This window comes from Suillus clintonianus (assembly GCF_016758775.1).
Source record: "Suillus clintonianus strain FC179 chromosome Unknown DEU56scaffold_150, whole genome shotgun sequence".
Lineage (NCBI taxonomy): Eukaryota > Fungi > Basidiomycota > Agaricomycetes > Boletales > Suillaceae > Suillus > Suillus clintonianus.
In genome coordinates this window covers 31,409-56,233 of record NW_024539374.1, presented here as the reverse complement: position 1 = coordinate 56,233, position 24,825 = coordinate 31,409, and the positions used below count along the sequence as shown (strand labels likewise).

Sequence of the window (24,825 nt, the reverse complement as noted above, 5' to 3'; positions counted from 1 at the left end):
CAGCTGGAAAGAATAACAAAATAGAAGAAAGACAGACTTGTCCGTCCATCGATAAGGGCGCTGATCATATCGCCAGTGTAAGTTGGTGATGGCCTTAAAGAGAACTGTCCGATTCAGGGTCAAAGCGCCAAGAGCTGGGTCGGGAAATGCCGATTCTGCTTGCACGAAGACCTTCGTCACTTCCATCTGAAGGTACATAGCATCAACTATCAGATCGTTGGCCCAATTACGCTCTTCATGTAAATAACCCCAGATAGTTATGCACCGCACTTTTTACTAAATCGTCCTCAACTTCACAGCATGGCTGCAAGCAACAATGAGGAGACAGCGCAGTATGTCCATACTTCCTCCCTCCCGTACTTGCGGTCTCCTCTGCCTTCCATGCCTTCCAAATCCCCGCCTCCATCCGTGAATGACAAGAAAAGCACACAAGTCAAGGACAAACAAACTATCGGGACATCTGTTTCGTTGGTAGCGGAGCTATGCGGGGACACGCTCCAGCTCGACGCTCATGGGCCTCTTCCACCTGCCACAGGACTACCGCCTGCTCTGGAATCTGTCCAATTTACTACAACTGAACATTCGCCAGGTGCCGTGCCGTCTGGAACGGACATTACCATCCAACTCCAGACTGAGCTGGTAGCTACCGCCAACGAACTGTACCGCAAGGATATTGAGGTTCACGGTGAAAGACGCACAGGGAAGGCTCCTGAGCGGATTTCAGTGGTGCCACTACCGCCGTTTTCAAAGCGCTTCCCTAAGGCAAATACACAAGAGTTGACAGATGAGGATTATTGGTCTTCGTTTCCGCCGCACATAAAAAATTTTGTACGCAGTACTGCTCTTAGTCTGATGCGAGGCTTGTTGACCCGCACAAAGGCGCAAAAAATGTACAATATTGCGCAACAGATGGTACAGTCCGACGCCGTGCTGAAGACTGGATTCAGCGCGACTGAAGCTACCACGATAACCGCGAGGGCCAGCAAAGATGCTCCAGGGTGCCCCCCAGGAGCGTATCCATCGCTACCTTTTGACCCCTCAATATTTTCCGATCCCGAGTTCACGTTATCGGTAGACCGAGCAACAGCTGCTCTGGGGACTGCTCTACCATCACCTGGCCAATCGCACCGTGGGCCTCCTGAGTTCGGTCAAGAGGATTTTATCGAGGATGACTATAGCGAAGATGCTGTAGACGGCGACGTTGAGGATCAAGACCTCAATGAGAACGATTCTGATCTGCAGCCACATTCAACATCAGTTCCGCACGCGCCGCATTTCCATGGATCGCTGCCTGCTACCTTTGCTCAGGTAGTTCTGAGCTACGAGGAAACGGTTTTGCGAAGTGGACCGCTATCGACTGACTTCAGAACTAAGTTATCAATGCCTGCTATGCCAATGCTAGCAGCGCCTGTTGAGGAATTGGTATTTCATAAGAAAAACAAGAAAGTTTCATCTATGAAAATGCCGGCGGTTAGCGCCGAAAGTCCGGTGCTGTCGGGACAGGGAGTGGGAACGGCAGGCACGGCACCGGGATCGGCGCTGGAAAAGGGTAGTGGAGGGACCGGTGGAGAATTGAGGAAGCGCTCACTGCCTCTCACCGCCAACGCCATGCCTGCAGCACGAGCAGCGACAAAAGAAAATATATCTTCCAATCCACCACCGAGCTCCCGTGCACAGGGAAAACAGCCTATGTCGTATGCACCGCCTACAACAACAGCCACGACGACGACGACGACCCCAACAACGGCCACGGCCACCGTCAATGGCCAGCAACCAGCAAGAACGGCTCGTGCGGCATCAAAGGCGCCGATTCCTGCTCATGCCTACCAGCACAATCATTCTCATCACCATCCATCGCCCCCATCATCCAATGCATCCGTGCCACAGAAACATCGCCCTCCGGCAACCGCTGCTCCAGGCAAATCTTCTCAGAACAACTCCAAGATCTGGAGCACTAGCTCTACAGAAGAGCGCGAACGTATCAAAGAGTTCTGGCTTGGTCTGGGCGAGGACGAGCGTCGCAATTTGGTCAAGATCGAGAAGGATACCGTTCTCCGGAAGATGAAAGAGCAGCAGAAGCACAGTTGCAGTTGTGCAGTCTGCGGGAGGAAGCGGTCCGTACCCATTTCTTGATCTCACCCATGAAAATTTTTTACTGACCTGCGCGCTTGTCTTTGCGTGTTGTTCTTTCATCGGTGTTGGACATCTGGCGTCCGTGCGCATGTATCATCGATGCCTATAGACATGCAATCGAGGAAGAGCTTGAGGTACTGTACGATGCTTATTACGAGGAGCTAGAACAGTACGCGAACTACCAGCAGCGCTATGTCTCCTCTGGTGGCACCATACCCCCTCCCCCTGGGCCAGGTCCGTTTCCCGGCAGCGTCGAACTCGATAAGAATGGCGCTGTCATCGGTCATCCCCAGAACAAAGTCTCTCATAATCCTCCGCCATCTAATAGAACACCAGCCCTGACGAACGGCCGAAAACCTCCGAAGCATGAAAGTGAGTTCGATGACGATGATGGAGATGAGGACGAATATGAGGAGGAGGAAGAAGAAGAGTATGAAGAAGACGAGGAAGAGGAGGAGGAGGATGAAGATCCGGAAGAGGAGGAAGAAGAAGTGAAACCGCGAGATCGACGTAATCCCGCCGTTCGCGGACGAAGGCCTGTGAATAACACGAAGGTTAATGGTCGTGACGGTCTGTTCAATCTTGGGAGTAGCTTGACTGTAACTGGTAAGTTCACTTTCCAATTTGTGCATCGTCTCCTGACCTCTCCTTTGTAGGTCCGGGTAACATTCTGACAGTTGCAGATGATCTCCTAAAGAATGATGGGCAAAAATTCTTAGAGATGATGGAGCAGCTCGCTGAGCGTCGAATGCAGCGAGAAGAGGAAGCGGCGGCTGATGTTGAAGACGAAAGTGATGAAGAGGACGATGAGGAAGGCGATGAGGATGATGATGACGAGGATGAAGAGGAAGAGGACGATGATGACGATGATGAGGAGGCGAGTTTCCTCTGCATTTACTTTTTCGATTGTTAACCTTGTTTAGGTGATGACCGAGGAGCAGAAGATGGAGGAGGGCAAGCGGATGTTCTCCATTTTTGCTGCTCGAATGTTTGAACAGCGTGTCCTCCAAGCCTTTCGAGAAAAAGTTGCGCAGGAACGTCAAATGCAGCTTCTACGTGAACTCGAAGACGAGGATAAGCTCACAAGGGAGCGAGAGGCGAAGAAACAAACTCAGAACCAGAAGAAGAAAGCTAAGAAAATGTGCGTTTCTGCGTTCATTTACTGCCTCATACTTAAAACAAAATGACTGTTCATGTAGACTTCAAAAACAAGCCCGCGACGAAGAACGAGCCGCCAAAGCTGCTGAGAAGGCTGCAGAGGAGGCCGCTGTAAAGGCTAAACAGGTAGCTCAAGAGGACGCGCAGCGGAAGAAACGCGAAGAAGAACGTGCTCGTCGTGAAGCTGTCCGGAAAGCTGCAGATGAGGAGAAACAGCGTAAGGAGGAGGAGCGTCGTAAACGCGTTGCAGAGGAAAAGGAGCGCGAAGCTGAGCGGGAACGTAAACGCAAGGAAAAGGAAGAGAAGGTAAAGCAGGAGCGCCGAGAGCGGGAAGAAAAGGAGCGCAAGGCCAAGGAGGAGAGGGATGCCAAGGCAGCTGCTGAAAAGGCTGCCCGAGATGCCGCCCGAAAGGAGCAACAAGAGAAGGAAGAACGCGAGAGGAAGCTTGCGAAGGAGAAGGAGGAAAAGGAGAAAGTGGAAAAGGAACGGCTTGCCCAGCAGCAACGAGCTGGCAAGATCACCCGTCCGCCAACTTCTCCTCGTCCCTCAGGCTCTGCGCAGCGCACTCAGAGCAACAACGGTTCTTCTAAGAAAATTCTCAATAAGCCCATCCCTGTTACGCCCACCCCGTCTGGAAGTACACCACGGCCGGCGCTGCAGCAGCCACAACAGCAGCCGCAGCGTCCTATATTGTCTAATTCTCAACCTGCAACTCCTGTCGCATCTTCCATGCAAAATCATTTCCCTCCGCCCATCACACCTCATTATCCTGTCGCTCCTGGCATGATGCCTCTACCTCCCGGTGCGTTGTCCCCACGTCTGCCATTTGCACAACCTCCACCTCCATTTGGACTATTTGGGCCAGGACCATCGATGCCACCGCCGCCAGGACCTCCTCCGAACCTCGCTCCATCTGCTCTTCCTCGCAATTTTGGCTCGCCTACACCTTTCGAATCAGGCTTTAGCCGTCCTCTGGTTCCTACAATACCCATTGGACCGCCTTCGAAGGTTTCGCAGAACCCTCTTGCTTCACCCACCATGCTAGCACCAGGGCATCCGAGGCGAACGTCTATACCAGACCCTGGGCCTGTCGCACGGCCTGTTTCTATTGCTCCAATAGCACCACCTGCACCTATTGCACTCCCTGCACCCATCGCGCCCCCCGCACCCATAGCAAGGCCAACGACAGGGGAGACATCTGGGTCAGGCTCAGGTTCTCCAAGCCATCGTTCTCCAAGTCCGAAGGGCATCCTTGGATCTTCTGCTCTATTAGCTGATGATGATGAGGTCGTTCCTCCGCCAGGGCGGCGCATCGCACCGGGTGCAGTGGGCCAGTCATGGGGTACCAATAATAGTCCACGGGCCGTCGTTGGAGATAACCGGCCTCCTTGGGGTGCGCCTGCGCCTCCAGGGTTTGGTTCTCCTCGTCCTCCAATCGGGCCTTCGTTGTGGGGGGGCGTGAACCCCACGTCTGATTGGCAGGCACCTACATTCTTTCCAAACTCTTTCGTGAACCATATTAACACATCTCCGCCCCCTCATACTGGTTAACTTGACTATCGCTGGCGGACAGCTAGTCTTTCATTTTGATTCCTCTTGATACGCTCCCTCGTGCTCTTTCTCTTTTGCTCTATTTGCATCGATGTATGCGATCAAACAAGCAGAAATACATTATAAAGATGTCAGATTTGGAGTGATCCGTCAAGTTACATAGTGCATAAGTGTTATAGCAACTTGCTCGACGCTGCCGGCGCGACTCTACTACGAATGAGCTTGATGACATACAGGGGAAGCGCGCTGACTGCTACGATGACTGCTAATTTCCATGCAAAACGAGTGGACACGACGAAATCGAGGTCTGCAAGCCAATGAATAAGTACTCCATGAGACTGATGACGATGAGAACACGCACCGAAATACTCCGGTAAGAAAGCGATGCTGATAACATAAAAGAAGAGCGTGACCACTTCCGAAATGACCATATAAATATGCCTGTTGCAAGTGATTAGAACTTGTCTTCCGGAAAATTAATGTGACTCTTACCAGGTTGTAATTTCTAGTGCAACCATGATAAGTTCATTTATGACCAAAGCCGTGAAAGAGATGGACACAATATTCAAGAATTCGGTTTCGAATAAGAGGAGGGACATGATCATGATGGCTGCGCCTGCAAGTTTGACAATCAGTCTGATGGGATTTGGGAATGGAGTGAAAGGACTGACCTTGGTATACGCTAATCATCAACCATTGGAAGAACGTCTTGAAGGATAGAGCACGTCCCTACACCCAACTGTCAGTAAGACATGAAATTATTCGCATAAGAACCAACCTTGGTCAGTTCCTTGTATAACTCCGGGTATATCAACGCAAGATCCTCGTTCACATCACGATCCAAAACCAGCGAAAAAACAGGCGCCATCGTATAAATCGTCGCATATCCTACCATCAACCACCCCTGGTATAGCGCAATCGGGGCAAAGTAGAAGATAGCGGAGAAGACGGCTTGCATGATCGAGATGATGAGGCCGCGGTGGATGACGAATTGAGCAAGTTTTGCAGACCGGCGGTATGAGTTGCGGCCGTGCCACATCAGGAGCTTGGTTAAGTAGCTGAATTGGGTGACGGAGAAGTCGGCAGCAAGGGATGCTTGTTTTCCTTCTTTTCCAACGATCCCAACACCTATGCGCATCAAGGATTTAGAATGCCGATTGCGGCCAGTGTTCGGGGGACTCACCAACGTCAGCAGCTTGTATCATGCTAACATCGTTACCACCATCTCCGATACAGCAGACCCGTTTCTTGGTGTAATGTCGAATCAATCGGGCTACATCTGCTTTCTGTGTGGGAGAGCAGCGACAAGCAACAACAGCCGACAACTTTGTTGTAATCTCAATGAATTCGTTCTTGTACAGGTTCAAACAGAGCTGAATGAACGAAATGAGCATAGGTATAGACAAATATCCAAGGAAAACAATACCTGTAATGACTCGCCATCAATGACCAGACAACAATCCAATTTCGACTGTAAGAACTCCAGCTCGTCCCGAACTTGATCAGAAGTTTTCACTACAAACACAAACATGAGCGAGGAACAGAACACAAACAAGAAAGCTCACACTTGGATACCTCATGAATATACTGATTCCGTGCCACCAACTTCGTCGAAATGGCAATGACCCGCGCCGTCTCGATCTTATCGCCCGTTAGCATCCAAATCTTGATTCCCCCCATTCCTGAGCAGCTCAAGTGTCCCTTTCACCTCATCCTGCAGCTTATCCTCAACACCTGTCAGGCCAAGCAGTTCCAGGTCGTGCTCTAAGTGGTCCGCAACAACAGAAGTCATTGCCTCGCTGCGTCCATCAAGCCGGATACTTGCAGCATGATGTGCAGTCTTAAATGCCGTATACTGCTGCGACGTCAGCCTTTTTCGCGCAACAACGAGCGTGCGCAAGCCCTCTCGCGCCATATTCCCTGTTTCCTCTTCAAGCCAGTCATTCCGCTGCACGATACGAGCCATGACGACATCCGCGCCCTTTTGCAGGAAAAGGACCTCGCCGCTGTGCGAGTCTCGCACGACGATGCCCATGCGTTTTGACTCGCTTGTGAAGGGGAATATGTCGAGGATGTCGTAGGTGATACGTGCACCGGTGGGGGTTTGGAGCTCCATGCGTGTGCGGTCGCGGAAGACGAGCGTGAGCCCGACGCTCTCTGTCCACTTGACGATTGCGACTTCATCTGGGGAGGAGGCTTGGTAGGTCAAGGTGCCATCGTCGTTGGTGACTGGAGTGACCTAGGTTTCGAGAGGTGAGCTGGAAAGCACGAGGGGGAGGAGAGGGGACATACATTGTGGCACAGTGCAAGACTGAGCACTACGTCTCGGAGCCTTGACGACATGTCCCTTCGTCCTCTCATGGCAAGTTGTGCACCTGTAGCTATGGAATTGCTTCTTGCGTGGACTGCATTTTATGACCATCAGTACTCGTAATAAAGAGTTGGGTTTTGTAATACGCGCCTTGATCAGCACCAAATGCGCTCGCGAGCTGGTGAGCAACTTCGTCCATGCTATCGAAACCGTAGGACATGGTTCCCATGTGCAACTTCTTCATCTCCATCTCTAGAATATCGATCAGCTATCCGCGTGCACTTATCAAGAGATGGAAAACAGAATGGGCAGAAGGGAGAAGAAGCGGCAAACAGGTTTTACGCACCATTTTGCGTAAGAGTCCCAGTTTTGTCGCTAAGAAGGTACTCTATGCGCCCCAGCTCCTCAGGGAGTGTGCTCGTGCGGACGATTGTGCCAGGGATCTCGGAGTCGTTCATTATCTGCTGTGCATAGACCGTCTTACCCATGTCAAGGTTTACACGCAAGCTACATTTACGGTGAGCATATCACATGAGAGAAGCGATAGAACGAGGGAGGGAAGAGAAAACACTGGATATATGCGCTCATTTCCAAAGAGGGGAACATACCTGATGGGGATGATAGACGAAAATAATATGAGGAAGCGGAACACATAGATATACCACTGTCCCCTGAACCCATTCAACGCAACGAGTCCCAGCGATAACGCGAACGTCACCGCGCAAAGAATCTGTACGTAGACCTGTCATCAACGTTCCCCTTGCCGCAAGTACGTACGTGCATACCTTGGCAAGTCTATTTATCTCCAGGTCCAGTAGGCCAACCTTGGTCTCAGGATGACTCGTGTTCATGACGGCGCGCGTCTCAGAGCCCGTATATACGATAAATCCGACAGCAGAACCCGCAGCTAAGACAGTATTGCTCCACAAGAGATTATCCGCAGACAGGGGCTCGACGGTTGGAACCTGTACCATGGGCACATCATCAACAGAGTGCGTACGGGGCGTGTGGATAGTAAATGTCCCGATGAAGGTGTGGATGTCCTTGATTGGAGCGTCGGCTGATGTCCGGTTGTCGAATAAACAATAAACATCTAGAGGTGAAGAGGGTAGGAGCACGCACCATAAACTTCCGCATCCAAATCTAGTAGCTCCCTGTCGTTGACAAGCTTCTGGGTAGCGGGAACAGCAATGCGAAGCTTCCAGTCCGTCTCTCCGTCAAGCTGGTCAGTTCGGATGAAGCACGTTCCAGAAGCATCGCTAGTGCGCAGAAGGACCATGTCTGCCGGTACGCGCTGGTTCTTCTCCAGCACGACGAGGTCGCCTACCTTGAGGGAAGATGAAGGGACAGAGCGTGTATGTGGACCGCTGTCAGAGGAGGGAACGAGGGTGAGGTATTTCTGGGAGTTTGCTTCGCGGTCGCGGAGATTGCGCTTGTAGTCATCGTAGGCCTCTTTGCCCATCGTGACGAACAATACGAATGCGAGGGGTGCGACATATGTAACAATAAATCCTAAGCGCGCGTGAGGGGAGCAGAGCCAGTATGAGAGGGATAAGCGTACCAATCTTGAGTGCTGGAACGAACTGAGAAAGGGCAACGAGAAGGAAGTAGAGATTGAAAAAGAATTTGAACTGTTCGTAGATGACGATAGGAAAGAAAGTGAATATGTTGTACTTCTGATTCCGTACGAGGTTGGGCGGAAACTTGGATTGTAATTTCTCTACAAAGTTGAGTCAATTGTTTCGTAGACATGTCTGGAGAAGGCGTACCTCTTGGTCTGAATGGTATTATCCTGGACTTGTCCTGCGTCCTTCTAGTACTTATAGTCGAAGAACGCTGTCCCGAAGTAAGACTTGTGGTGCTGCGCAGACAGATAGACAACTCACTCTGGACGGTCGTTTCGACTGTTCACTTGTACTTCCCTCTTCAACCTCTTCCAATGTACTCTCCCTGTTCCCCAGTAAAGTTGCCTCTTCATCAAATTCGTCTGCGTCTGTGTACCGTTCGCGTTGTTTGCCCTTTCCCTTGAAGTTTAAGTTTACACTACGTGCCGCAGCAGTTCTCAGAACGCCCGTGTGCATATCGGTATCCTGGGCGTCGTTCAGAGGAACGTACCCAGCTCGTGTTTTTCCTTTGCGTCCGAGAGAGTGCAACGGGATATCAGACATCAACGTCGACCCGAGGCCAGTACTTCCCACTCAAAAGTCCAGGCTTTAAACCAAATAGCAGGTGGGTCTGAATCGCTGATGTCGATGAAATGTGACGTCAAGGAAGCAATTGACAGGAAATTAGGGCGCAGGGCTGGAGTACTGCGCTTTTGTGTGAGATGGAGCACCGCTCTCAGATGAGCCAAGTCCAAGCTGTCGATAGCAACTTAAACAGTGGTAACGCGTGGCCTGAGCAACCATGTGTATGTACGTAGTCTAAGCACTTGCTTGTTCAAGTTCTAGAGCTTCTATGGTTCTCAGGGCCCCAGTCTGGACTCTGGAAACTTTCGCGGAAAACCGGCATCATATCCAAATGCAAAGTAAAGGATATTTTTCGCTAGCACATAATGTAAAGCGATGGTCTATCAATAGTATCATCTAGTTCAAAGGCCAACTTCATCGGCGAAAGGTAATGCCTGCACGCTCCCAATAGCAACAAACGTGGGCTTCGCTTTCGTGATCGCAGTGATAGACTAGATACGTGGCTCAACATCCTCCGTACAGAACAAAAAAAGAAAGTACACACCTTCGAGAATACAGCAGCATCAACCTTGTCTATCGACGCTAGCGTCGCTTCAATCGAAGGGTTCGAGTTTGCAAAGACCTGTAATCACAACGACGCCCTTAGAAATTTAACACCACCACCAAATATTAGGGACGCACCTTGGTGCTAAGAGCGCCAAAAATCCCATCACGACTATCTAGAGAGCTCGCAGCAGCGAACTTGGCTTTGGCCACAGCCGTTTTAAGTGCGTCACCCTTGAGGCCCGTCGACTCCTTCAGCGCCTTAGTAGCAACCTTGGCAGCCTCTTTCACACCTTCGGCGCTCGAGCCTTGAATAAGCAGACCGAAAAGTGTTGCATCCGAATAAGGCATAAGAACAGTTTGCACTGATGTCCCCTGCGGAATGGCAGCAGAAATAGGCGAGAGGCCCTGCGACCACTTGACGGATGGCTGAGGCGAGAGGTGCGCAGAAAGAATGGCTAGTGCAGGGTCCGCAGGGCCAGCAGCGCCAAAGCCAATGAACACGGTTTCAGGACCTCCATGCGACTCCACTCGCGTCTCACCACCAAAGTATGTCGATGGTTTCTCCACAACCATATCGCCCACAGATGCGCCTGCAAGCGCTTTCTCGACCAACTGTGTAAGCGCAGCTGAATCGATGCCGGTACCCAAAACAGCGATGTTGCCCTTGCTGAATGCACGAGCAGCAAATTCCTTGACATCATCGAGGGAGACATGACTGTGTGGGGACGCAAAGAGGGAGGAGCCGAGACCAGAACGGAATGCGAGCGAATGTGCGAGTTCGAGTGCGTGTGTTGCAGGGTTTTGCGAGGCAGCGGTACTCTCGGCTTCGACCACCGGGAGGACGTACTCCTGGAACTCATGTCGCTGGTACTTGCCAGACGTGAGGAAAGATGAGATGAGATCGACGAAGAATGACCTGTTAATATCACAGTCATGTCAGAATCGGCGCATAAAAATTGTGTATAAGGGAACGGACTCATCACCGCGCAGGAACTCAGAAGTGAGTGCCAAGTATTCGCGGGACAGACTTGCAGAGAGGACGCCGCCGTACAACTCGCTCTCTCTGACCGTGCCCAATGCGGACCTTTTGGCTGTGCTCTGCGAGGAGCTACTTCAGAGCGCGTATTCAGAAGGGGGACATAGCACGCACCTTGAAAGCAAAGTTTTTCAGCGTATGCGCGACACCAGGTTTAGGCTCGTATCGGCTGCCAGCCTTGACAAGGAAGGTGACAGCGGTTGTGGCTTGGCCATTGTCGACGGCTGCGACCTTGACCCCGGCATTGTCGACGACAGTGGCGAAGCTGCGCGCGAAGGCCGACGCTCTTCTTGCAAGCATTTGTAGAGAATGAGTGAGCTTTGGACGGAGCGGATAACTTTGGACTCAAGTTGCAGAGCGGAGTTGGCTCGTCAAACGCTAGATTCCGTATTTGTCCGAAATTTCGCTATGTCCGCACCAAAATCGGAAGGTCTTTAGGTTCGTCAGAGGTAAACTTTGTGAACTTGGTGCACATTGCACAACAATTGAAAATCACAAACACATCACATTGCATAACAACCTAAGAAAGCGTTCGACAACAGGTACGTAGGAAAGCACGAGCACGCTCGACATTCAAAGCACAACAAACAGGAAAGCAGCCGGGAGGGCAACCAAGAAAGCAGCCACCAGAAAGCACTTGAAGACAACAGTCACAAGAAAGCACAAGACAGCATTCACAGGCACAAAAAAGCACAAGACAGAATTCACAGGCACAAAAAAGCACAAGACAACATTTAGAAAACACTCAAGATCCCTCTACAACTTTCTCGCCCACGCGGTGTGATACACACCGACCAGGCCGCGGACGTGCTCTATGTCCCCAATGAACCCAGCGACAAGAACACTAATCGCGTGCTGGGTCATTCCTGCCTCACGGAGCATGGGCTTGAGACTGTCAGCGTAATCCTTCAACGCGATCAAGTACATCTTCCCGACACGCTTCATAACCGGGTCCGGGTGCCAATCACCAATGGGGATATGGAACGTCTGGATAGTTGGTATAGTGAACTTGCGAGACAGCTGAATGAAGCTAGGGATCCTGTCGGAAAGGGGGACCAAGTGGCGGAGCGCAAGAGAGTCGTTGACCACCTTGAAAAAGCTTCGCGCATGAGGCGCAAGGTCAACGGAAAACCCGTGGGCAAAGTCGATGTAGCGCCCAATCTCGCCTGAAAAGAAGAGACCTCCGGGACGGAGCAACCGAGCAACTTCTTGGAGGAGTTCGGGGTAATCGGTAACCTATTCATCACTCATGAATAAAAGCAATGTGGTAATCAATGAACAACGTACAGCTAGATCGATATTACGCGCATGAACAAAGTCCATGGCTCCATTGTTCCACCTGAAACGCTCGGTGATATCGTGAATCTCGAATTGCACATGACGCTCGGGGCGTCTAGTGGCAATCGGAACTGCGCGAAGGGTTAATTTGAAACTATTCATCTTACGCGGGCATAAGCAAGCTCACCGATATCAAGGCCATAGATCTTGACACGGGGAAATAATTTCGCCATATCCATTGGCCTGCAAAAAGGTTAGCGTAAGAGAAGCAACAGATCGAAAGTTGATAAATGAATCGCGCACCAGCGGCCTGTCCCCGTGCAAAGATCGAGGACACGTTTTTGCCTGCCGCGAACATCGCTAAGTACCTCAGTCACAGGACCAAGGTAGTGGAATTCGACGGTTTGGAGCAAGATTTCGTGAAGATTATTCAATCTCTAATGAAAAGTGAGCGATTTTAATTGTATGGATTACACTTCACCTACTGCTTGCTCCGGCCCGTCGACAGGCAATGGATACGGCAAGCTACCATGAGAATGGAAGAGCCTTCCGTCCCTCTCGAAAAAGTGGTCCGGAAAGTCGTATTCTTCAAGTTCAGTCACGTCTGACGACGCGTCAGACGCATCGTCTTCATCTGCACAGCGAAGGAATAAGTGAGAAAATGCCACCTGAGGTATTAACGTTGGACTGACCGTGTGGCATATTCTCAGTATACTCGAAAGTCATGAAACGGAGTGGCGCAGCGATGAAAAGACGACTGCGCGACAACTTGATTTGATGTGATAGTTGTTGGCAAGACGCCGAAATGGGACGCCGCCGCAATTCCTGAGTTTTATACCGATAGTAACTCAGCGAAACAGGGTAGAAGGCTAAACACGAGGTCAAAAACAAGCGGACCTATTGAGTTCAGTTGAGATGGGAATGATCCACAATAACAACGTGTCAGCGTCGGTAAAAGAGGAGTGTCAAAAGCTGTATTTGCGAGTTGTTCGGTGGGTTGAACTCAGGTTGAAGTCAGCGGCTGCCAGGAAGGGAAAAGAAGGTTGGCCGGTTGATGGGGAGTAGAAAGGCCACGCAGGCACGGTCGCTCGAGAGAGGAAGGCAAAAGACCGAAGAGCGGCATAGATGATGATAAGTACCAGCTGAGGAAAGATGGCAATTTTCGAGAGAGGAAAAGACGACAACAGTTACGTGATAGGCTGAATCGCCTCAGCTGACCATTACAACAGCAAAATGACAAGGAACTGACAGGAATAAATACCATCTTCGGAGTAGATCTTCAATTGCAACTGATACGGGCACAACAAAGGCGCCCTAGGCCCGTGTCGGACTAGGCTTTCATTACTGAATAGCTACCATTGAGCAAGTCAATGATACGCTTCTCAGATCTGTGTAAAAAAAGCTGCCCCATTAGTGGACGGCGCCTACTTCCTTGGCCTATTTTTTGGCAAGTCTAGCGTCGTTCAAATCGATGCCCAGGGTTACTTTAGCGCCGCATGGGAAGCGAATTCACCCGGATTCAGCTTCCTCGGCGTTCATGCCCTGGGGATATGTTGATGACACGGTTTTTTATCCTACGGTCATTACAACAAATCATCTTTTGGTGAGTCACAACATTCTTCTGGCAAGTTAAATGCTACTGACCGTGAGCACCCCCCGCAGGGATGATTTAGTTCGTGGGATTTGCCACCTCCCCGAGTTGCCTCATTGCAGCATACAGCACACCTGCCAGCAAGTGGTTCACGTTATATGCCGCTTTTTGCGCGCAATCTTTCTTGAAGACTCCTGCAAATCTTCCAACAGGAACAGTAGCCAGGGCGGTGAATTATCGCCTTAATGTTGTTATGTTTCGGGAGAAAGTTGCTGATTTTTGATTTACTTCCTCAGAATCATCCCCGCGACGCGAGAAACCGGTCACGTGCAAGTCCATGTGTGTGTGGACGTGCCTCCTATAAAAGACGCGTAGGAACGTCCACACCTGTCCGCATTGGTAGCGCACTTGTTGCCCTTTCCCTTCTGTCACGCGTTACCTTCCATCCCACCATATCATCACTATCAGAATTCACTATGGATGACATCAATTCATTTTTCGCTGAGCAAGAACAGCGCATGAACCTTCCTGATGAGGATGTGGATGAATACGTTCGGGCACGACTGGAAGATTTTCATAGGAACAGGTACGCCAGTCACGCGTCACTCAGTTGGCTCCCTTTTGGAAGTTCCCTGAGGTGGATAATTACAGAAGTCATGTTATCAATCGCGTTATCGACGCTCAAGGTCACCCGCGCAAAGTTGATGCGCGCTCTGGACCATTTCTCACTTTTGACATGGAAGAGATCACCCCAGAACAGCAGATATCTGACAAAGAATTGACCAGGCAGTGTGTCTCATTTACCTTCTCACGTAACTCTTACAAATATAAGTTCATCCATTCTACAGATTGAAGCGCAAGTCAGCAGAACCCGAACATCCAGCCCAGGGGAAGAAACCAAGGCTATACGAGATTCCCAACGTGACCACTTCAGGAGTAGCCGTTCAACCTTCTGTTTTCTCACGTCGTGACAATGCTGAACATGCCGCAAAGTACGTCGCGTTGACCCTTATCTCAATTTAGAATTAGTCTGATTGTCCCTCAACTAACCCATGTAAACACAGTGCTATAGCTTCAAATAAATCACGGAGCAAAGGCGCCAACCGAACTCCCCAACTTGCAGCCCACCAAAGGGGTGATAACCCAATCGAAACTACGTCGTCTTCTCTTGGCCCACATACTAACTGCGCGCCGGTCGATCCCTCGTCTACTTCGCGAATACAGAGCCACAACGATGAATCAAGCTCTGATGAACACGGGGCAGCTAAGTTGCCAGTAGTTGGATCTGTATCTCACATCACGAAGCCAACGGTTCACCACGAAGGCAATGGAGATACCAAAGATCATGATTTGCCGCCGGCGAGACCCATACCCCACCACTCCACTGCAAGGGCCCGCAAGTCAAGAGTTACTAAGTCGGTAGCTCGTGATGCCATCAATCAAAAGCCCACAAATGGCAGCAGTCCGGAAGCGCGCATGCCATGTTCGGAACATGATGAAGGAGCATCCACTGAGAACGAGAGGTTACAGTCCTTCGCGCCAGAACCTGGCATACCCAGTCCACAATCAGAGCTACTAGAACTCTCAGCCATGAGTACCAGCAATATCACGAGCCCCAGAAATTCTCCTCTTGGAGCATCACGCCGCTCGAGTACCTCGGTTTCATTGTCATCAGATACAGAAGGCATCGCATCATCAACTAGAGCGACAGTAGTCAAACCTTCAAAGGTCCGGAAGACTGTAAGCAGCTCAAGGAATAAGGCCGATATTTCAAAGCAAAACAAAGGCAAGAAAACCAAAGAAAAACCAGCGCTCGTCACGCCTCTCGAATATGCACAGAAGTTGCAATTGAATCTTGACTTGGCAAAGAAGCGCAAGACCGATTACCTCAAGGGCAAGAAAATTTTGTATGTCGGTGGGGACATGCAGTATGCCAGCGTCCAGACGCGCGGTCGCATGGACTATGTAAGTTTCCCATATTTTACTTTCCCTATCCAGGCAATATTTTCGCGATCTACTTTTTTACGCACCTTCATCTCCGCCTTTAATGCTGACATACATTACGGAACATCCACGTGCTGATCGTCATCCTTTATTCAATGTCGTTGAGCGGTACGTGTCTAACATTAAGATTTCAGATCATCAAACATGGTGGCACTTTGGTGCCATCATACGATCCTAGCACCGTGACTCACATCGTGACAGATGCGACAACTCGCCCGACACTGAAAGCCCTCGGGCTTAAATCATTGAAAGAGATCCCTGACCATATCCCAACTGTTACTTGGAGTTGGGTGATATCCGGGTATGGTCGTTCTGGCCACTACAAGGTCAAACGCGACGAGGAAGCACACACTATTACGAAAGGCAAGGCTAAGGCTACAGATGATGATGAAAGTCTTCTCGATTATGAGTTTTTACATGCGGCATTCCCTCAACGCATCGATGCCGGTAGAAGCTGGCAGAAGAGAGGACAGGGGAAATTGGCTCAAGCAAAAGGTGAAGTGAGCGCCTCTACGAACGATCTTGCTGGGGATTTCAGTCGCATTTCGTACGTCCATTCTCAGTTCCCCTTCAACCATGTGTTTATACGTTCATATTTTTTAGCTCCTTCACTGAAGATGAAGATCATCAAATCAAAAATCAACAGGGCCCAGCGCCCAAGCTAGTCATTCTTCCTCCTGCACCCCTGACCTTCGTTCCCACGGGAAAAGCTTCCAACACAGCCCATCATAATAATAACCAAAGCAACCACTTCCACAAGCCACAGTCTAACGCAGAAGATCCTCTTGCAGAGTTTTACGAGAAGGCCAAGGCAGACCGAGATCAAGATGTGAGTAATCATGTCAAACAATTTTTTTTACTCAATCCTTTTCAGAGAGGTCTTGGACAGAGCGAGTCAGACGAAAGCGATGATGAAGAAGAGTTTTTGAAACCAGCACAGGTTCCTCGGCGCGTGAGTGGCTATCTTCGAAATCTTGGAGCTAACCTCGAATGCTGGGTGCCTGAAGGGTTTCACATGCGACCGTAAGGAACCTCAGCAGCGCGAATGCGCAAATCAAGATATCATTGATAAGGTTCGCATGTGCATTTGAACGTTATCTGCAGCTGATAGAGCACGCGATCAGTTGGAAGAACTTATGGAGTTACACAAGGCAAAATTAGGCGATGAAGATCGTTGGCGAGTGTACAGCTACTCGAAATGTGCGCAATATCCATACATCGGAACCATCATTGCTGACTCTAGTAGGTATTCGTGCCTTGCGCAATTATCCCAAGAAAATCAAATCATTCAATGAGGCTCGGTCAATTAACGGCGTCGGTGAGAAGACCGCCCGGAAGGTGTGTCAGTGACGCACATTAACGTTATGCTCTCATAACACGTATGTTGCTAGATTATGGAAATTATCGAAACCGGCGATTTGAGACGCATCGGCTACGAAAAAAACGGATGATGTCGAAGCCATTAATTTATTTCAGGGAATATATGGAGTCGGTATGGAAGGTGGCGCTCCCGTTTGTCAACCTTCTGATCCTTTGGCGTAGGCCGACAAATAGCTTCTATGTGGTACAATAACGGATGTCGGACTCTCGATGATGTCCGAGTTCGGAAGGGTGCTATCAAGTTATCTCACGTGCAGGAAATCGGTTTACGATTCTATGATGGTTCGCCCTTCATGTCCACTCGTATCGGCTTATTTGATTGGTTTTTTTTGCCAGATATCAATGATAGAATGCCACGCAGTGAAGCAGAGAAGATCTTCAACTTGATTAAACCCATTGGTAAAGTCTTATTTTACAAATCATTCACGACTTATTGACCTTGGCATGACACGAACAGCTCTCGAGCTCGACGAGCACCTTTACATTAATATCATGGGTAGCTTCAGAAGGTCTGCGGGTGATTTGCTTTTATTTGTCATACCCTCATGTTCTTCGACAGGGGCAAAGTTACTTGTGGCGACATTGATGTCCTAGTGACTCGACCAACCTCAGATGGGATGACACATGCAGGTGAACGCTTGTGCCTTCTCATGACTTGATACCATTTTACCAGGAGCGTTTTTTAGGTCTTCTTCCGGAGCTGCTTGCTCGTCTGCACGCTGCGGGGATCCTGACAGAGGATTTGGCTTTGCCTGATGATTTTTCCGCCCTTGAATTATGTTATCGTGGGTTGTGCAAACTTCCCGAACCGGATTCAAAGCGTCGGCGCATTGATATCTTATGTGTTCCTTGGGAGAATAGAGGAGCAGCTCTCCTTTACTACACGGTAAGTAGCTCATCTGTATGTGCTCCATTGTTGTGGTGTGACCATGTATATACAGGGTGACGATATCGTAAGCATGTTTGAACAGCTTCTGTGTGACAAAATGATTCAGACATATATGCGACTACAGTTCAATCGGGCCATGCGAATGAAGGCGAACGTCCTTGGGTATTCTCTCAACCAACGCGGTCTGTATGCAGGCGTGGTTCGAGATCCCCGGGATAGACGTGTCAAGGTTTCCGCAGGTGTGTCCCCCAGCTGGAGCCAAATTTACTTCATCCTCATCACCTTTCAAGGTAACATTGTTGCATCCGAGACGGAAGAGGAAATATTCAAGATTCTAGGTAAGAGTCAGCTCATGCGGTTATCGTACTGATGGCAAACGATGACATAGGGGTACCATGGCAAGAGCCTCATGAACGTGTACGGGGTTGAGGTGGTGCAGTTGAGCTAATGAACTTCATTTGGATCTGTTGTAAACATAAGATGTTATTAATCATTCAATGGTCGTGTTCAGGACATGTTGAATGCATAACTGTACCAACATGAGTGAGAAATGAGGAGGAATTTGACCGAAATCGTGCCGAGAACGGTAGAGCTATGATGCACATGCTGTCCAGGGCTACGCGCAGCTTGTGGCCAAGCAATTACATGCTCATCATCAATATGTTCATCGCCCATGTGTACACCTCTAACTTTGCATAAAATCGACTTCTATTTGAATTTCCTAGTCTGTCCCTCAGGAGTTCAAGGGTGACGCTCCCAAGATGTGGGTACGAAATGAAACCTCAAAGTGTATTATTCATTCGATCACAGCTGAATCTCATGTGTCACGCCGTCGCGGCAAGACACGCATGTTAACGTTGAGGTCCCTAAGATTGCGATACCATGCGCACTGTCCGGCGACATATTACAGCATACCCATGTACAAGGCGATCGGCAGAGATGTATAACGTTCAAATTGAGGAGAAATGACACATTGTCCATGTAGATTATTGTGTTGATACTCTTTCACAGATGTCGATCGTCTGTGTACAAAGTGGCACGATTTGGCCTTTGGGAAACACCTGAACTCGAGTGGAATAGCAGTAACACCATTCGTGAGTGATTGCAACTCATCAATCATCATCATGGTCACTGTGAGAAGTGCTCAAGACATGTACAAGGTTGACGCAGGAGCAGCACTTACTCAGGATAACCATCATTGAAAACGCCGAAGTCACCATGCATCTCCTGTTGGAGAGAGACGGATCAAGTCAGGTTCTAATAGAAACAAAACTGACAGCGTACTGCATCGTAGATTTCGTCTTCTTCGCCCTCATCGTCGAGGGGATCCCAAGGTGGGTCGACATCCTCCCACCTGTAGAGGTTACAACACTGCCGAACCACGATACGATTTTAACTCACCTGTCGATCACATCGTCACTTTTCTCATTTCCGCGATGACCAAAAGGCCACTCCCAGAACTTGGCACGAGGCTTTTTCAGCCTATACAGGGGTACGTATTTTGCAGTCGAGTCGCTTCCTTGACGGGAAAGACCATAGGCAGCTTCTGAAGACCAGGTGAACCCGGCTCCTCCTCCAGCACTGACAAGTGGCGTAACAGGCCCGGTGGCTTGGAGTGTCACAGAAAAATTGTCTACTTCTACGCCAAGTGTGAACAGAGCAGAAGTTGAATTTGCACATGCCAGACTTACTCTGTTCAGACAGGTGCATCATATATGCTTGGCAAGATACCACTTCGGTGACGATGTACTTCCCTTTGAGGATATCAGGCATGGCCTTGAGCAGCCTGATGATGCGCTCGTCATGAGGAAGGCAGCTGTGTCTTGGCTTGTGCATGACCAGCACAGCTGCTGGTTTGTCACCATCGAAGTGCATATCGACTTTGAGGAGGATTTTCACTGCGCCCGGCACGTTGCTGCAACACAGTTGAGATACATGAGCTAAACACTGTAAATTGTACCACCCACACGTCAGAAGATACATTGGCTTCCTTGGTAGTGACACCCCACGATTTGACGATGAATCTATCGTCCCCTGTTTCCTGTTCTTTGGGGCGTAGCGCCTCATCCGTCAGGTCGATGTCGAATTTGTATTTGGACGATTTAAGCTTCTCCTGGAAATGTGCACTGTATATGTTTCCTTCCCAATCGAATTCTCCGGTTTCATTCATGATCATTCCATAGTCGCCTACCTGCTTTTTGTCAGATCAATTGAAAACAAGTAGGCTTTTTCACATACTGCAATTTCTTTTGGTGGATCCCAGTTGGCCCACTTGGATGTGGCGCCCTGGATGAGGTCGATGAACTTTCGTGACGCATACTTCATCGTAACAACGTTGGGAGACCAGGAGATCTGGGGGGTCCGCAAGTAGAATGGGCCTTATATACCCTTTGACTGGCGCTAAGATATGATCAACGAATGATCTCGAAGGCTCGGATCACCAGGGCTTTACGGGACGCAAACCAAAGTTACTATGAGGCAGACGCTGGCTGCCATGGCATGGCAAGAACATGCGGAAGAAGGCAGTGCGATGCTGTATCCTCGTGGTTTCCATAAGCAGTTGTCCGTGCATCCAAACGGTCTCATTTCGAATTGCCGTGGAGTCTGGACGTTGCAGTAGAGTTCGAACACGGCTTCATGAACGGGATCTCGATCAAAACACCCAGAACGACATTCAAGCTCGAAAGAAAGTTGCTCAGAGAATCTGCACACTGCACTGGCATACGCTTAATGACCAAACCAGTAGCACGTCGCACAGAAACATAGCATTGTATCGGATGAGAAGGGATATATATGGCATGTTTGGATCTGGGACAAGTTGCCGGCATCATCAGGTCCAGGGAAAACTCCGGATTCTGTTGAACGTGCCCTGAACCTAGCTGACATTCCACAGATATTTCTGATCAGTCCTTAGGAGACTAGGCTTCCGAGAGTCATTGCTTCGGAAGACTCAGGTCAAATTTGGACCAGTATAATTTTCCTTGGGTACAAGCAACCAAGAAGCTTTACAAACATCCTGTACGTCCCTTCATCAGAATATCGTTCACTGTGCACAGGATAGCTGTTGTGCGTCACCCTATATTGCTGTGTGCAGGCGGTGCGTAGGTATAGGATTCTGCTGATATATACCACGGTGATAGACTCCCCGTCGATAGAACTTGAAGATACAGCCCACTACAGCTGCGGCCTGCCACACACGGTGCACACCCACATATCCCTGCCGAGACCACCGCATATATATGGACCCGTTGATCCATATCATATTAGTGGGATAACGTAGATGAGAAAAGTCAGACTCGGGACTTACATCGAAGAGTGTATATAAATATACCATCAGAACGCAGTGCTAAAGGCTTAGCTTACGCATCAAGCGGTTGAAGTGTACATTTAGGACGTTGTGCGTGAGCCATTGCGGGGGAGTAACATCAATTTAGGCATAATATGTTATCTGCCCCTCTTACTGAAGAAGACTCGATTGATATAAAGCTCCTGCCAATGCTATTGAACGGTCGACACAATCAAAATTCCCGCTAAGGTTGGATATCTCTCCCTGGTAGAGAAGAAAGAACAAGCTTAGCCAGTCGCTTGAAAATATGAATCTCTCTCGCTGCCCAGATGAACCACAATATGAACATGGTGATGACCACGGACCCGCTGACAACCGATGCCAGCATGGCTGTCGTCGTAGACTTGAACACGTTGTACAGAAGGCCAATTGCAAAGTAGATCATTCTAGCGAATGGCATGTTAATCAATTGTACTGGCTAGAGAATATTGATCCACGTACCCCCACATAAGCATTGCATAAGGGAGACTGTGAACTGTGGCGAGGGCTTTTACTCCAAAAAACGTGCCTGTCAAATTTGATAGAAATTCGGCCTAAGTAGACTAGTTAGCGTTGCAAAGAGGACGCAAGGACGACGACTTGCCGCTTTATCTGCAGATTCGAAACCATATCTCTGGTTCTGACGCGCTAGCAGGACTGAGGCGACCAAGGAGCCAGTGATGAAGATGATCGAGAGATATGTGGCAATGATCCCGATCGACTGTGATTGGCTGATGTTCACGTTCGGCACTGCGAGGAAACTCACGTCTACGGCTAACATGACGGTTGACTGGTAGGAACCAAATTATAGAGCGGAATGGGTGATTTGATGATACGCACATAAATGGTGATCCCACTCCATTCCGTCATGAGATTTCTGTTGAAGTCTTTCCACCGGGGCGTGTTGATGCACTCATCAACCCACACCCTTCGAATATCTTTCAAGTGCGCTTGCGGTGCCCAAAAAAGCATAGCCTCGAAAAGTAGAGAAAGCGTGCTGATCAGTGGATGAAAACTAGTATCCTCCTCATACACGGATCTATCAGCATCGAGACGAGCGTAAGGTAGGCCACAGAAGTTAAAATACTTGGTTATATCTTCAGAACGAATGAGCAACCTGACCCGACACTAAAATGAAGACCATACAAAAGTAGTGCATGAACCTCGCTATCGATAACTTCAGGCGAGATTGAAGTATGCGTATGTGCTTTGCTTACCAATGATGCATTTAGAATGAGGGAAATCATTTCCCTCGGCGTTCTCTAGAGATGTATAATAGTTTAAACGCTTCAATGTAAACGGTTCGAAGGAAACTTTCGCACCTTGAAGATGGTTGATCAGCTCCAGGATTTTGAAGAGTTCATCGGCATCAAAAGGCGACAACGACATGTCCGAAGTGAGAATTTCTAGAATACCATTTTCAAAAACAATCGGGGGTTAATGGCAGGCGATAATTACCTGCACTCGCATACATGACATTCTCCCTCAGTTCTTTGAGAAGCTTGACTCGATCCATCTGGTGGTTCGGGTAGCGTTCGCAGTGCGTCCTGCTCGTCTCAGGCGTTGAGGGTCATACAGGATCTGGAAGCACATTGGGATCAAAATGATGTGAGAAGTGACTGAAACTCACACAATTGCAAGTGACAAACCAGTATTCGGACTCCAAGGCATATCCTGCTTCTCAGTTTTTAAAAGCGTGATTAAAGTTCAGTATAACGCACGAATGTGACTCGGATCATGGACGCCTCGGAGCCCGCTAAATATCTTTGCCGCTTGTTCGTGATCGTGCAGCCAAAAGAGCGTTCTAGCTGCGTGGTCGGCGAAGTAATATTGACAGAATGCTTGTTCGCCGCCTTCAGCCGGCCATAATTGCACGACGAGCTCGATATCGCTGGTTTGGGAGATCGCTGATTTTGCGTGTGCCAGGTTGTACAAATCGTTCACACATCCAGCGAGCAACTGGAACGTAGTTTGGTCCATGATTGCTTCGGTGAACGTTTTCTAAGAAGACAATATGTTCAGTGGGCCCATGAACCATCTATGTCCTTCATGATCGAATTCTTACTTGATTCTCATTGTACAAATACAGCGCGCCTTCAGGGTGTATGCATAACTGCCAATCATCACCGTTCAACCATGGACATGATCTGTCAGTGCATGATGTGTCATCCCATTGAAATATTGCCTGTCTGATGTAACACTCACTTGTTAGGGAAGCATCTCATGAGTTCCGGAATTCGGTCACACTTGCTAGATTTATCTCTGAAGAATGATTCCTCAAGACTATATACTATCAAGAGGGTGCTGCACATACGCATGAGGATGTTTATCGTATCGCAAAACATCGTTCGCAGCGAATGGCTCAAAATGGGGAGTGGTGCGAGCAGCATTGGAAGGAATTGCATTACTAATTCGTGCGGGCGAAGACGTGTAAGGTGAAACATTTTGCTGGGGAATGCATGGAACAGGCATGGCGAACGGAGTTGAAGATGATGTCGCATCTTGAGTGCCGTTTGCTGCACCACCGTGACCGGAAGTTATTGGTAATGGCAAGGTGGCCTGTGGATATCGTGCACTGGAAGCCCCAGCACAATATGAGTCTGCAGTAGAGGACTTTGAGTCAGTAATGTGTCCAAGTAAAACATGAACCTTGGCGACAAAGCGCCGCAAGCAAGCCATGAGAATGCGCAGTCGCTGGGCAGATGAAGTTGTGAGCGTTGCCAATATCTGCCAAAGACGTTTCAAGAGCTTTCGAATTAGCCTCGTGCTCAGCATGTTTCGTCGTCGTCGTGACTCGTTTGCTACCAGTTAACGTTCAAGCTTCAAGTTGAGCGCTTCAGGACTCGATTCGGAATAGTCAAGTTGGTGCGGAAGTTTGTCCAAATCCGTCGCGAGGCAAGGCAATGCATCCGGATTCCGTATCAACATGCGGAACTACAAACGAGGACGCACCATATCACAAGTGACTGGACGAACGGATGGATATCGACCTGCCAGACATGCAAGTGCTTGTTGTGAGACACTAAATGATATTATACTACGATACAATACGATTAATACGATGCGATACGGTATAAATGATAGGTGCACAATGCGGCACCTAGGGTTATGCGGGCGCTGTCACGATATAAATGAAAATGCGTCAGAGATGCTTCGACAAGAATGCATTACAGTATCTCTAGTGTCCTGACATCCATCATGTCATCAACGGAGGCCGTGTCCCCGACTCGTGCAATGATATTGTGATCCGACGCGATCCTCCTGTACTCTCCACCCCGCTGCTGCGCTAGCAGAAGTGCGGCAAAAGGTTGTCCAAGGCGAACGACCAACTTCAACTCTCGTATATGAGAGTGCGAATCAGCCGGCCCATTGTCACGCCGCCCCCCTAGCAAAAGTGCACTAAAACGCTTCCAAGGCGAGCGATTGACGTATGA

The 24,825-nt window shown here is 49.3% G+C and overlaps 7 protein-coding genes across 7 annotated transcripts; 2 read left to right on the top strand and 5 right to left on the bottom strand.

Moving 5' to 3' along the window:
* The first annotated feature begins 151 nt into the window (after nucleotides 1-151).
* Nucleotides 152-4,965, top strand: DEU56DRAFT_839013 (uncharacterized protein). Its single transcript, XM_041354902.1, has 7 exons — nucleotides 152-239; nucleotides 300-828; nucleotides 880-2,114; nucleotides 2,243-2,739; nucleotides 2,790-3,010; nucleotides 3,057-3,274; nucleotides 3,333-4,965. The coding sequence occupies exons 2-7, from the start codon at nucleotides 301-303 to the stop codon at nucleotides 4,840-4,842; spliced, it is 4,209 nt and encodes a 1,402-aa protein (XP_041202049.1). The 5' UTR covers nucleotides 152-239; nucleotide 300; the 3' UTR covers nucleotides 4,843-4,965.
* Nucleotides 4,966-9,598, bottom strand: DEU56DRAFT_839011 (uncharacterized protein). The gene is made up of 18 exons (XM_041354901.1): nucleotides 9,040-9,598; nucleotides 8,923-8,989; nucleotides 8,715-8,873; nucleotides 8,276-8,665; nucleotides 7,939-8,213; nucleotides 7,762-7,883; nucleotides 7,500-7,660; nucleotides 7,304-7,405; nucleotides 7,135-7,247; nucleotides 6,551-7,081; nucleotides 6,408-6,507; nucleotides 6,269-6,357; nucleotides 6,026-6,215; nucleotides 5,621-5,970; nucleotides 5,514-5,571; nucleotides 5,335-5,458; nucleotides 5,204-5,283; nucleotides 4,966-5,149 (listed from the first exon to the last, which is right to left on the bottom strand). Exons 1-18 carry the CDS (start codon nucleotides 9,319-9,321, stop codon nucleotides 5,016-5,018), a joined length of 3,327 nt encoding a protein of 1,108 aa, XP_041202048.1. The 5' UTR covers nucleotides 9,322-9,598; the 3' UTR covers nucleotides 4,966-5,015.
* Nucleotides 9,599-9,645: 47 nt separating this feature from the next.
* DEU56DRAFT_895610 (Metalloenzyme, LuxS/M16 peptidase-like protein) lies at nucleotides 9,646-11,373 on the bottom strand. Its single transcript, XM_041356392.1, has 5 exons — nucleotides 11,039-11,373; nucleotides 10,865-10,986; nucleotides 10,024-10,804; nucleotides 9,887-9,964; nucleotides 9,646-9,833 (listed from the first exon to the last, which is right to left on the bottom strand). The coding sequence occupies exons 1-5, from the start codon at nucleotides 11,222-11,224 to the stop codon at nucleotides 9,744-9,746; spliced, it is 1,257 nt and encodes a 418-aa protein (XP_041202047.1). The 5' UTR covers nucleotides 11,225-11,373; the 3' UTR covers nucleotides 9,646-9,743.
* Nucleotides 11,374-11,444: 71 nt separating this feature from the next.
* DEU56DRAFT_839006 (S-adenosyl-L-methionine-dependent methyltransferase) lies at nucleotides 11,445-13,099 on the bottom strand. Its single transcript, XM_041354900.1, has 7 exons — nucleotides 12,895-13,099; nucleotides 12,688-12,836; nucleotides 12,506-12,639; nucleotides 12,390-12,445; nucleotides 12,212-12,333; nucleotides 11,517-12,160; nucleotides 11,445-11,467 (listed from the first exon to the last, which is right to left on the bottom strand). Exons 1-6 carry the CDS (start codon nucleotides 12,926-12,928, stop codon nucleotides 11,681-11,683), a joined length of 975 nt encoding a protein of 324 aa, XP_041202046.1. The 5' UTR covers nucleotides 12,929-13,099; the 3' UTR covers nucleotides 11,445-11,467; nucleotides 11,517-11,680.
* Nucleotides 13,100-14,171: 1,072 nt separating this feature from the next.
* Nucleotides 14,172-18,644, top strand: DEU56DRAFT_839003 (uncharacterized protein). The gene is made up of 19 exons (XM_041354899.1): nucleotides 14,172-14,379; nucleotides 14,445-14,582; nucleotides 14,642-14,785; nucleotides 14,858-15,758; nucleotides 15,932-16,344; nucleotides 16,401-16,626; nucleotides 16,672-16,749; nucleotides 16,805-16,870; nucleotides 16,922-16,997; nucleotides 17,044-17,139; nucleotides 17,221-17,289; nucleotides 17,340-17,459; nucleotides 17,514-17,576; nucleotides 17,635-17,686; nucleotides 17,737-17,807; nucleotides 17,864-18,063; nucleotides 18,191-18,305; nucleotides 18,357-18,404; nucleotides 18,455-18,644. Exons 1-19 carry the CDS (start codon nucleotides 14,270-14,272, stop codon nucleotides 18,493-18,495), a joined length of 3,027 nt encoding a protein of 1,008 aa, XP_041202045.1. The 5' UTR covers nucleotides 14,172-14,269; the 3' UTR covers nucleotides 18,496-18,644.
* Nucleotides 18,645-18,891: 247 nt separating this feature from the next.
* DEU56DRAFT_158169 (uncharacterized protein) lies at nucleotides 18,892-20,483 on the bottom strand. The gene is made up of 7 exons (XM_041344816.1): nucleotides 20,305-20,483; nucleotides 20,034-20,257; nucleotides 19,758-19,981; nucleotides 19,468-19,705; nucleotides 19,351-19,420; nucleotides 19,250-19,293; nucleotides 18,892-19,197 (listed from the first exon to the last, which is right to left on the bottom strand). The coding sequence occupies exons 1-7, from the start codon at nucleotides 20,389-20,391 to the stop codon at nucleotides 19,179-19,181; spliced, it is 906 nt and encodes a 301-aa protein (XP_041202044.1). The 5' UTR covers nucleotides 20,392-20,483; the 3' UTR covers nucleotides 18,892-19,178.
* Nucleotides 20,484-21,504: 1,021 nt separating this feature from the next.
* On the bottom strand, nucleotides 21,505-24,257 carry DEU56DRAFT_158195 (uncharacterized protein). Its single transcript, XM_041344817.1, has 13 exons — nucleotides 23,706-24,257; nucleotides 23,597-23,653; nucleotides 23,457-23,538; nucleotides 23,113-23,392; nucleotides 23,041-23,065; nucleotides 22,850-22,938; nucleotides 22,714-22,797; nucleotides 22,609-22,653; nucleotides 22,538-22,558; nucleotides 22,232-22,488; nucleotides 21,996-22,181; nucleotides 21,854-21,945; nucleotides 21,505-21,798 (listed from the first exon to the last, which is right to left on the bottom strand). Exons 1-13 carry the CDS (start codon nucleotides 24,164-24,166, stop codon nucleotides 21,597-21,599), a joined length of 1,881 nt encoding a protein of 626 aa, XP_041202043.1. The 5' UTR covers nucleotides 24,167-24,257; the 3' UTR covers nucleotides 21,505-21,596.
* Nucleotides 24,258-24,825: the final 568 nt, after the last annotated feature.

What these genes read in the sequence shown, in the direction of transcription:
- DEU56DRAFT_839013 (XM_041354902.1), top strand. Translation starts at nt 301, where the DNA reads ATGGCTGCAAGCAACAATGAGGAGACAGCGCAGTATGTCCATACTTCC. An exon ending in GCAGTCTGCGGGAGGAAGCG is followed by an intron (nt 2,115 to 2,242) that starts GTCCGTACCCAT and finishes CGATGCCTATAG; the next exon opens with ACATGCAATCGAGGAAGAGC. An exon ending in GAGTAGCTTGACTGTAACTG is followed by an intron (nt 2,740 to 2,789) that starts GTAAGTTCACTT and finishes TCTCCTTTGTAG; the next exon opens with GTCCGGGTAACATTCTGACA.
- DEU56DRAFT_839011 (XM_041354901.1), bottom strand. Translation starts at nt 9,321, where the DNA reads ATGTCTGATATCCCGTTGCACTCTCTCGGACGCAAAGGAAAAACACGA. An exon ending in TTTGGATGCGGAAGTTTATG is followed by an intron (nt 8,214 to 8,275) that starts GTGCGTGCTCCT and finishes ACCGGACATCAG; the next exon opens with CCGACGCTCCAATCAAGGAC. An exon ending in TATACAAGGAACTGACCAAG is followed by an intron (nt 5,572 to 5,620) that starts GTTGGTTCTTAT and finishes AGTTGGGTGTAG; the next exon opens with GGACGTGCTCTATCCTTCAA.
- DEU56DRAFT_895610 (XM_041356392.1), bottom strand. Translation starts at nt 11,224, where the DNA reads ATGCTTGCAAGAAGAGCGTCGGCCTTCGCGCGCAGCTTCGCCACTGTC. An exon ending in GAGTTCCTGCGCGGTGATGA is followed by an intron (nt 10,805 to 10,864) that starts GTCCGTTCCCTT and finishes TGATATTAACAG; the next exon opens with GTCATTCTTCGTCGATCTCA. An exon ending in TTGGCGCTCTTAGCACCAAG is followed by an intron (nt 9,965 to 10,023) that starts GTGCGTCCCTAA and finishes TTGTGATTACAG; the next exon opens with GTCTTTGCAAACTCGAACCC.
- DEU56DRAFT_839006 (XM_041354900.1), bottom strand. Translation starts at nt 12,928, where the DNA reads ATGACTTTCGAGTATACTGAGAATATGCCACACG. An exon ending in TCGACGGGCCGGAGCAAGCA is followed by an intron (nt 12,640 to 12,687) that starts GTAGGTGAAGTG and finishes ACTTTTCATTAG; the next exon opens with AGATTGAATAATCTTCACGA. An exon ending in TGCACGGGGACAGGCCGCTG is followed by an intron (nt 12,446 to 12,505) that starts GTGCGCGATTCA and finishes ACCTTTTTGCAG; the next exon opens with GCCAATGGATATGGCGAAAT.
- DEU56DRAFT_839003 (XM_041354899.1), top strand. Translation starts at nt 14,270, where the DNA reads ATGGATGACATCAATTCATTTTTCGCTGAGCAAGAACAGCGCATGAAC. An exon ending in CGCGCGGTCGCATGGACTAT is followed by an intron (nt 15,759 to 15,931) that starts GTAAGTTTCCCA and finishes TTAAGATTTCAG; the next exon opens with ATCATCAAACATGGTGGCAC. An exon ending in CAACTTGATTAAACCCATTG is followed by an intron (nt 17,577 to 17,634) that starts GTAAAGTCTTAT and finishes TGACACGAACAG; the next exon opens with CTCTCGAGCTCGACGAGCAC.
- DEU56DRAFT_158169 (XM_041344816.1), bottom strand. Translation starts at nt 20,391, where the DNA reads ATGAAGTATGCGTCACGAAAGTTCATCGACCTCATCCAGGGCGCCACA. An exon ending in GCCAATGTATCTTCTGACGT is followed by an intron (nt 19,982 to 20,033) that starts GTGGGTGGTACA and finishes ACTGTGTTGCAG; the next exon opens with CAACGTGCCGGGCGCAGTGA. An exon ending in AAGACGAAATCTACGATGCA is followed by an intron (nt 19,294 to 19,350) that starts GTACGCTGTCAG and finishes TCTCTCCAACAG; the next exon opens with GAGATGCATGGTGACTTCGG.
- DEU56DRAFT_158195 (XM_041344817.1), bottom strand. Translation starts at nt 24,166, where the DNA reads ATGCTGAGCACGAGGCTAATTCGAAAGCTCTTGAAACGTCTTTGGCAG. An exon ending in TGTCATGTATGCGAGTGCAG is followed by an intron (nt 22,798 to 22,849) that starts GTAATTATCGCC and finishes ATGGTATTCTAG; the next exon opens with AAATTCTCACTTCGGACATG. An exon ending in GCTGATCAACCATCTTCAAG is followed by an intron (nt 22,654 to 22,713) that starts GTGCGAAAGTTT and finishes ATACATCTCTAG; the next exon opens with AGAACGCCGAGGGAAATGAT.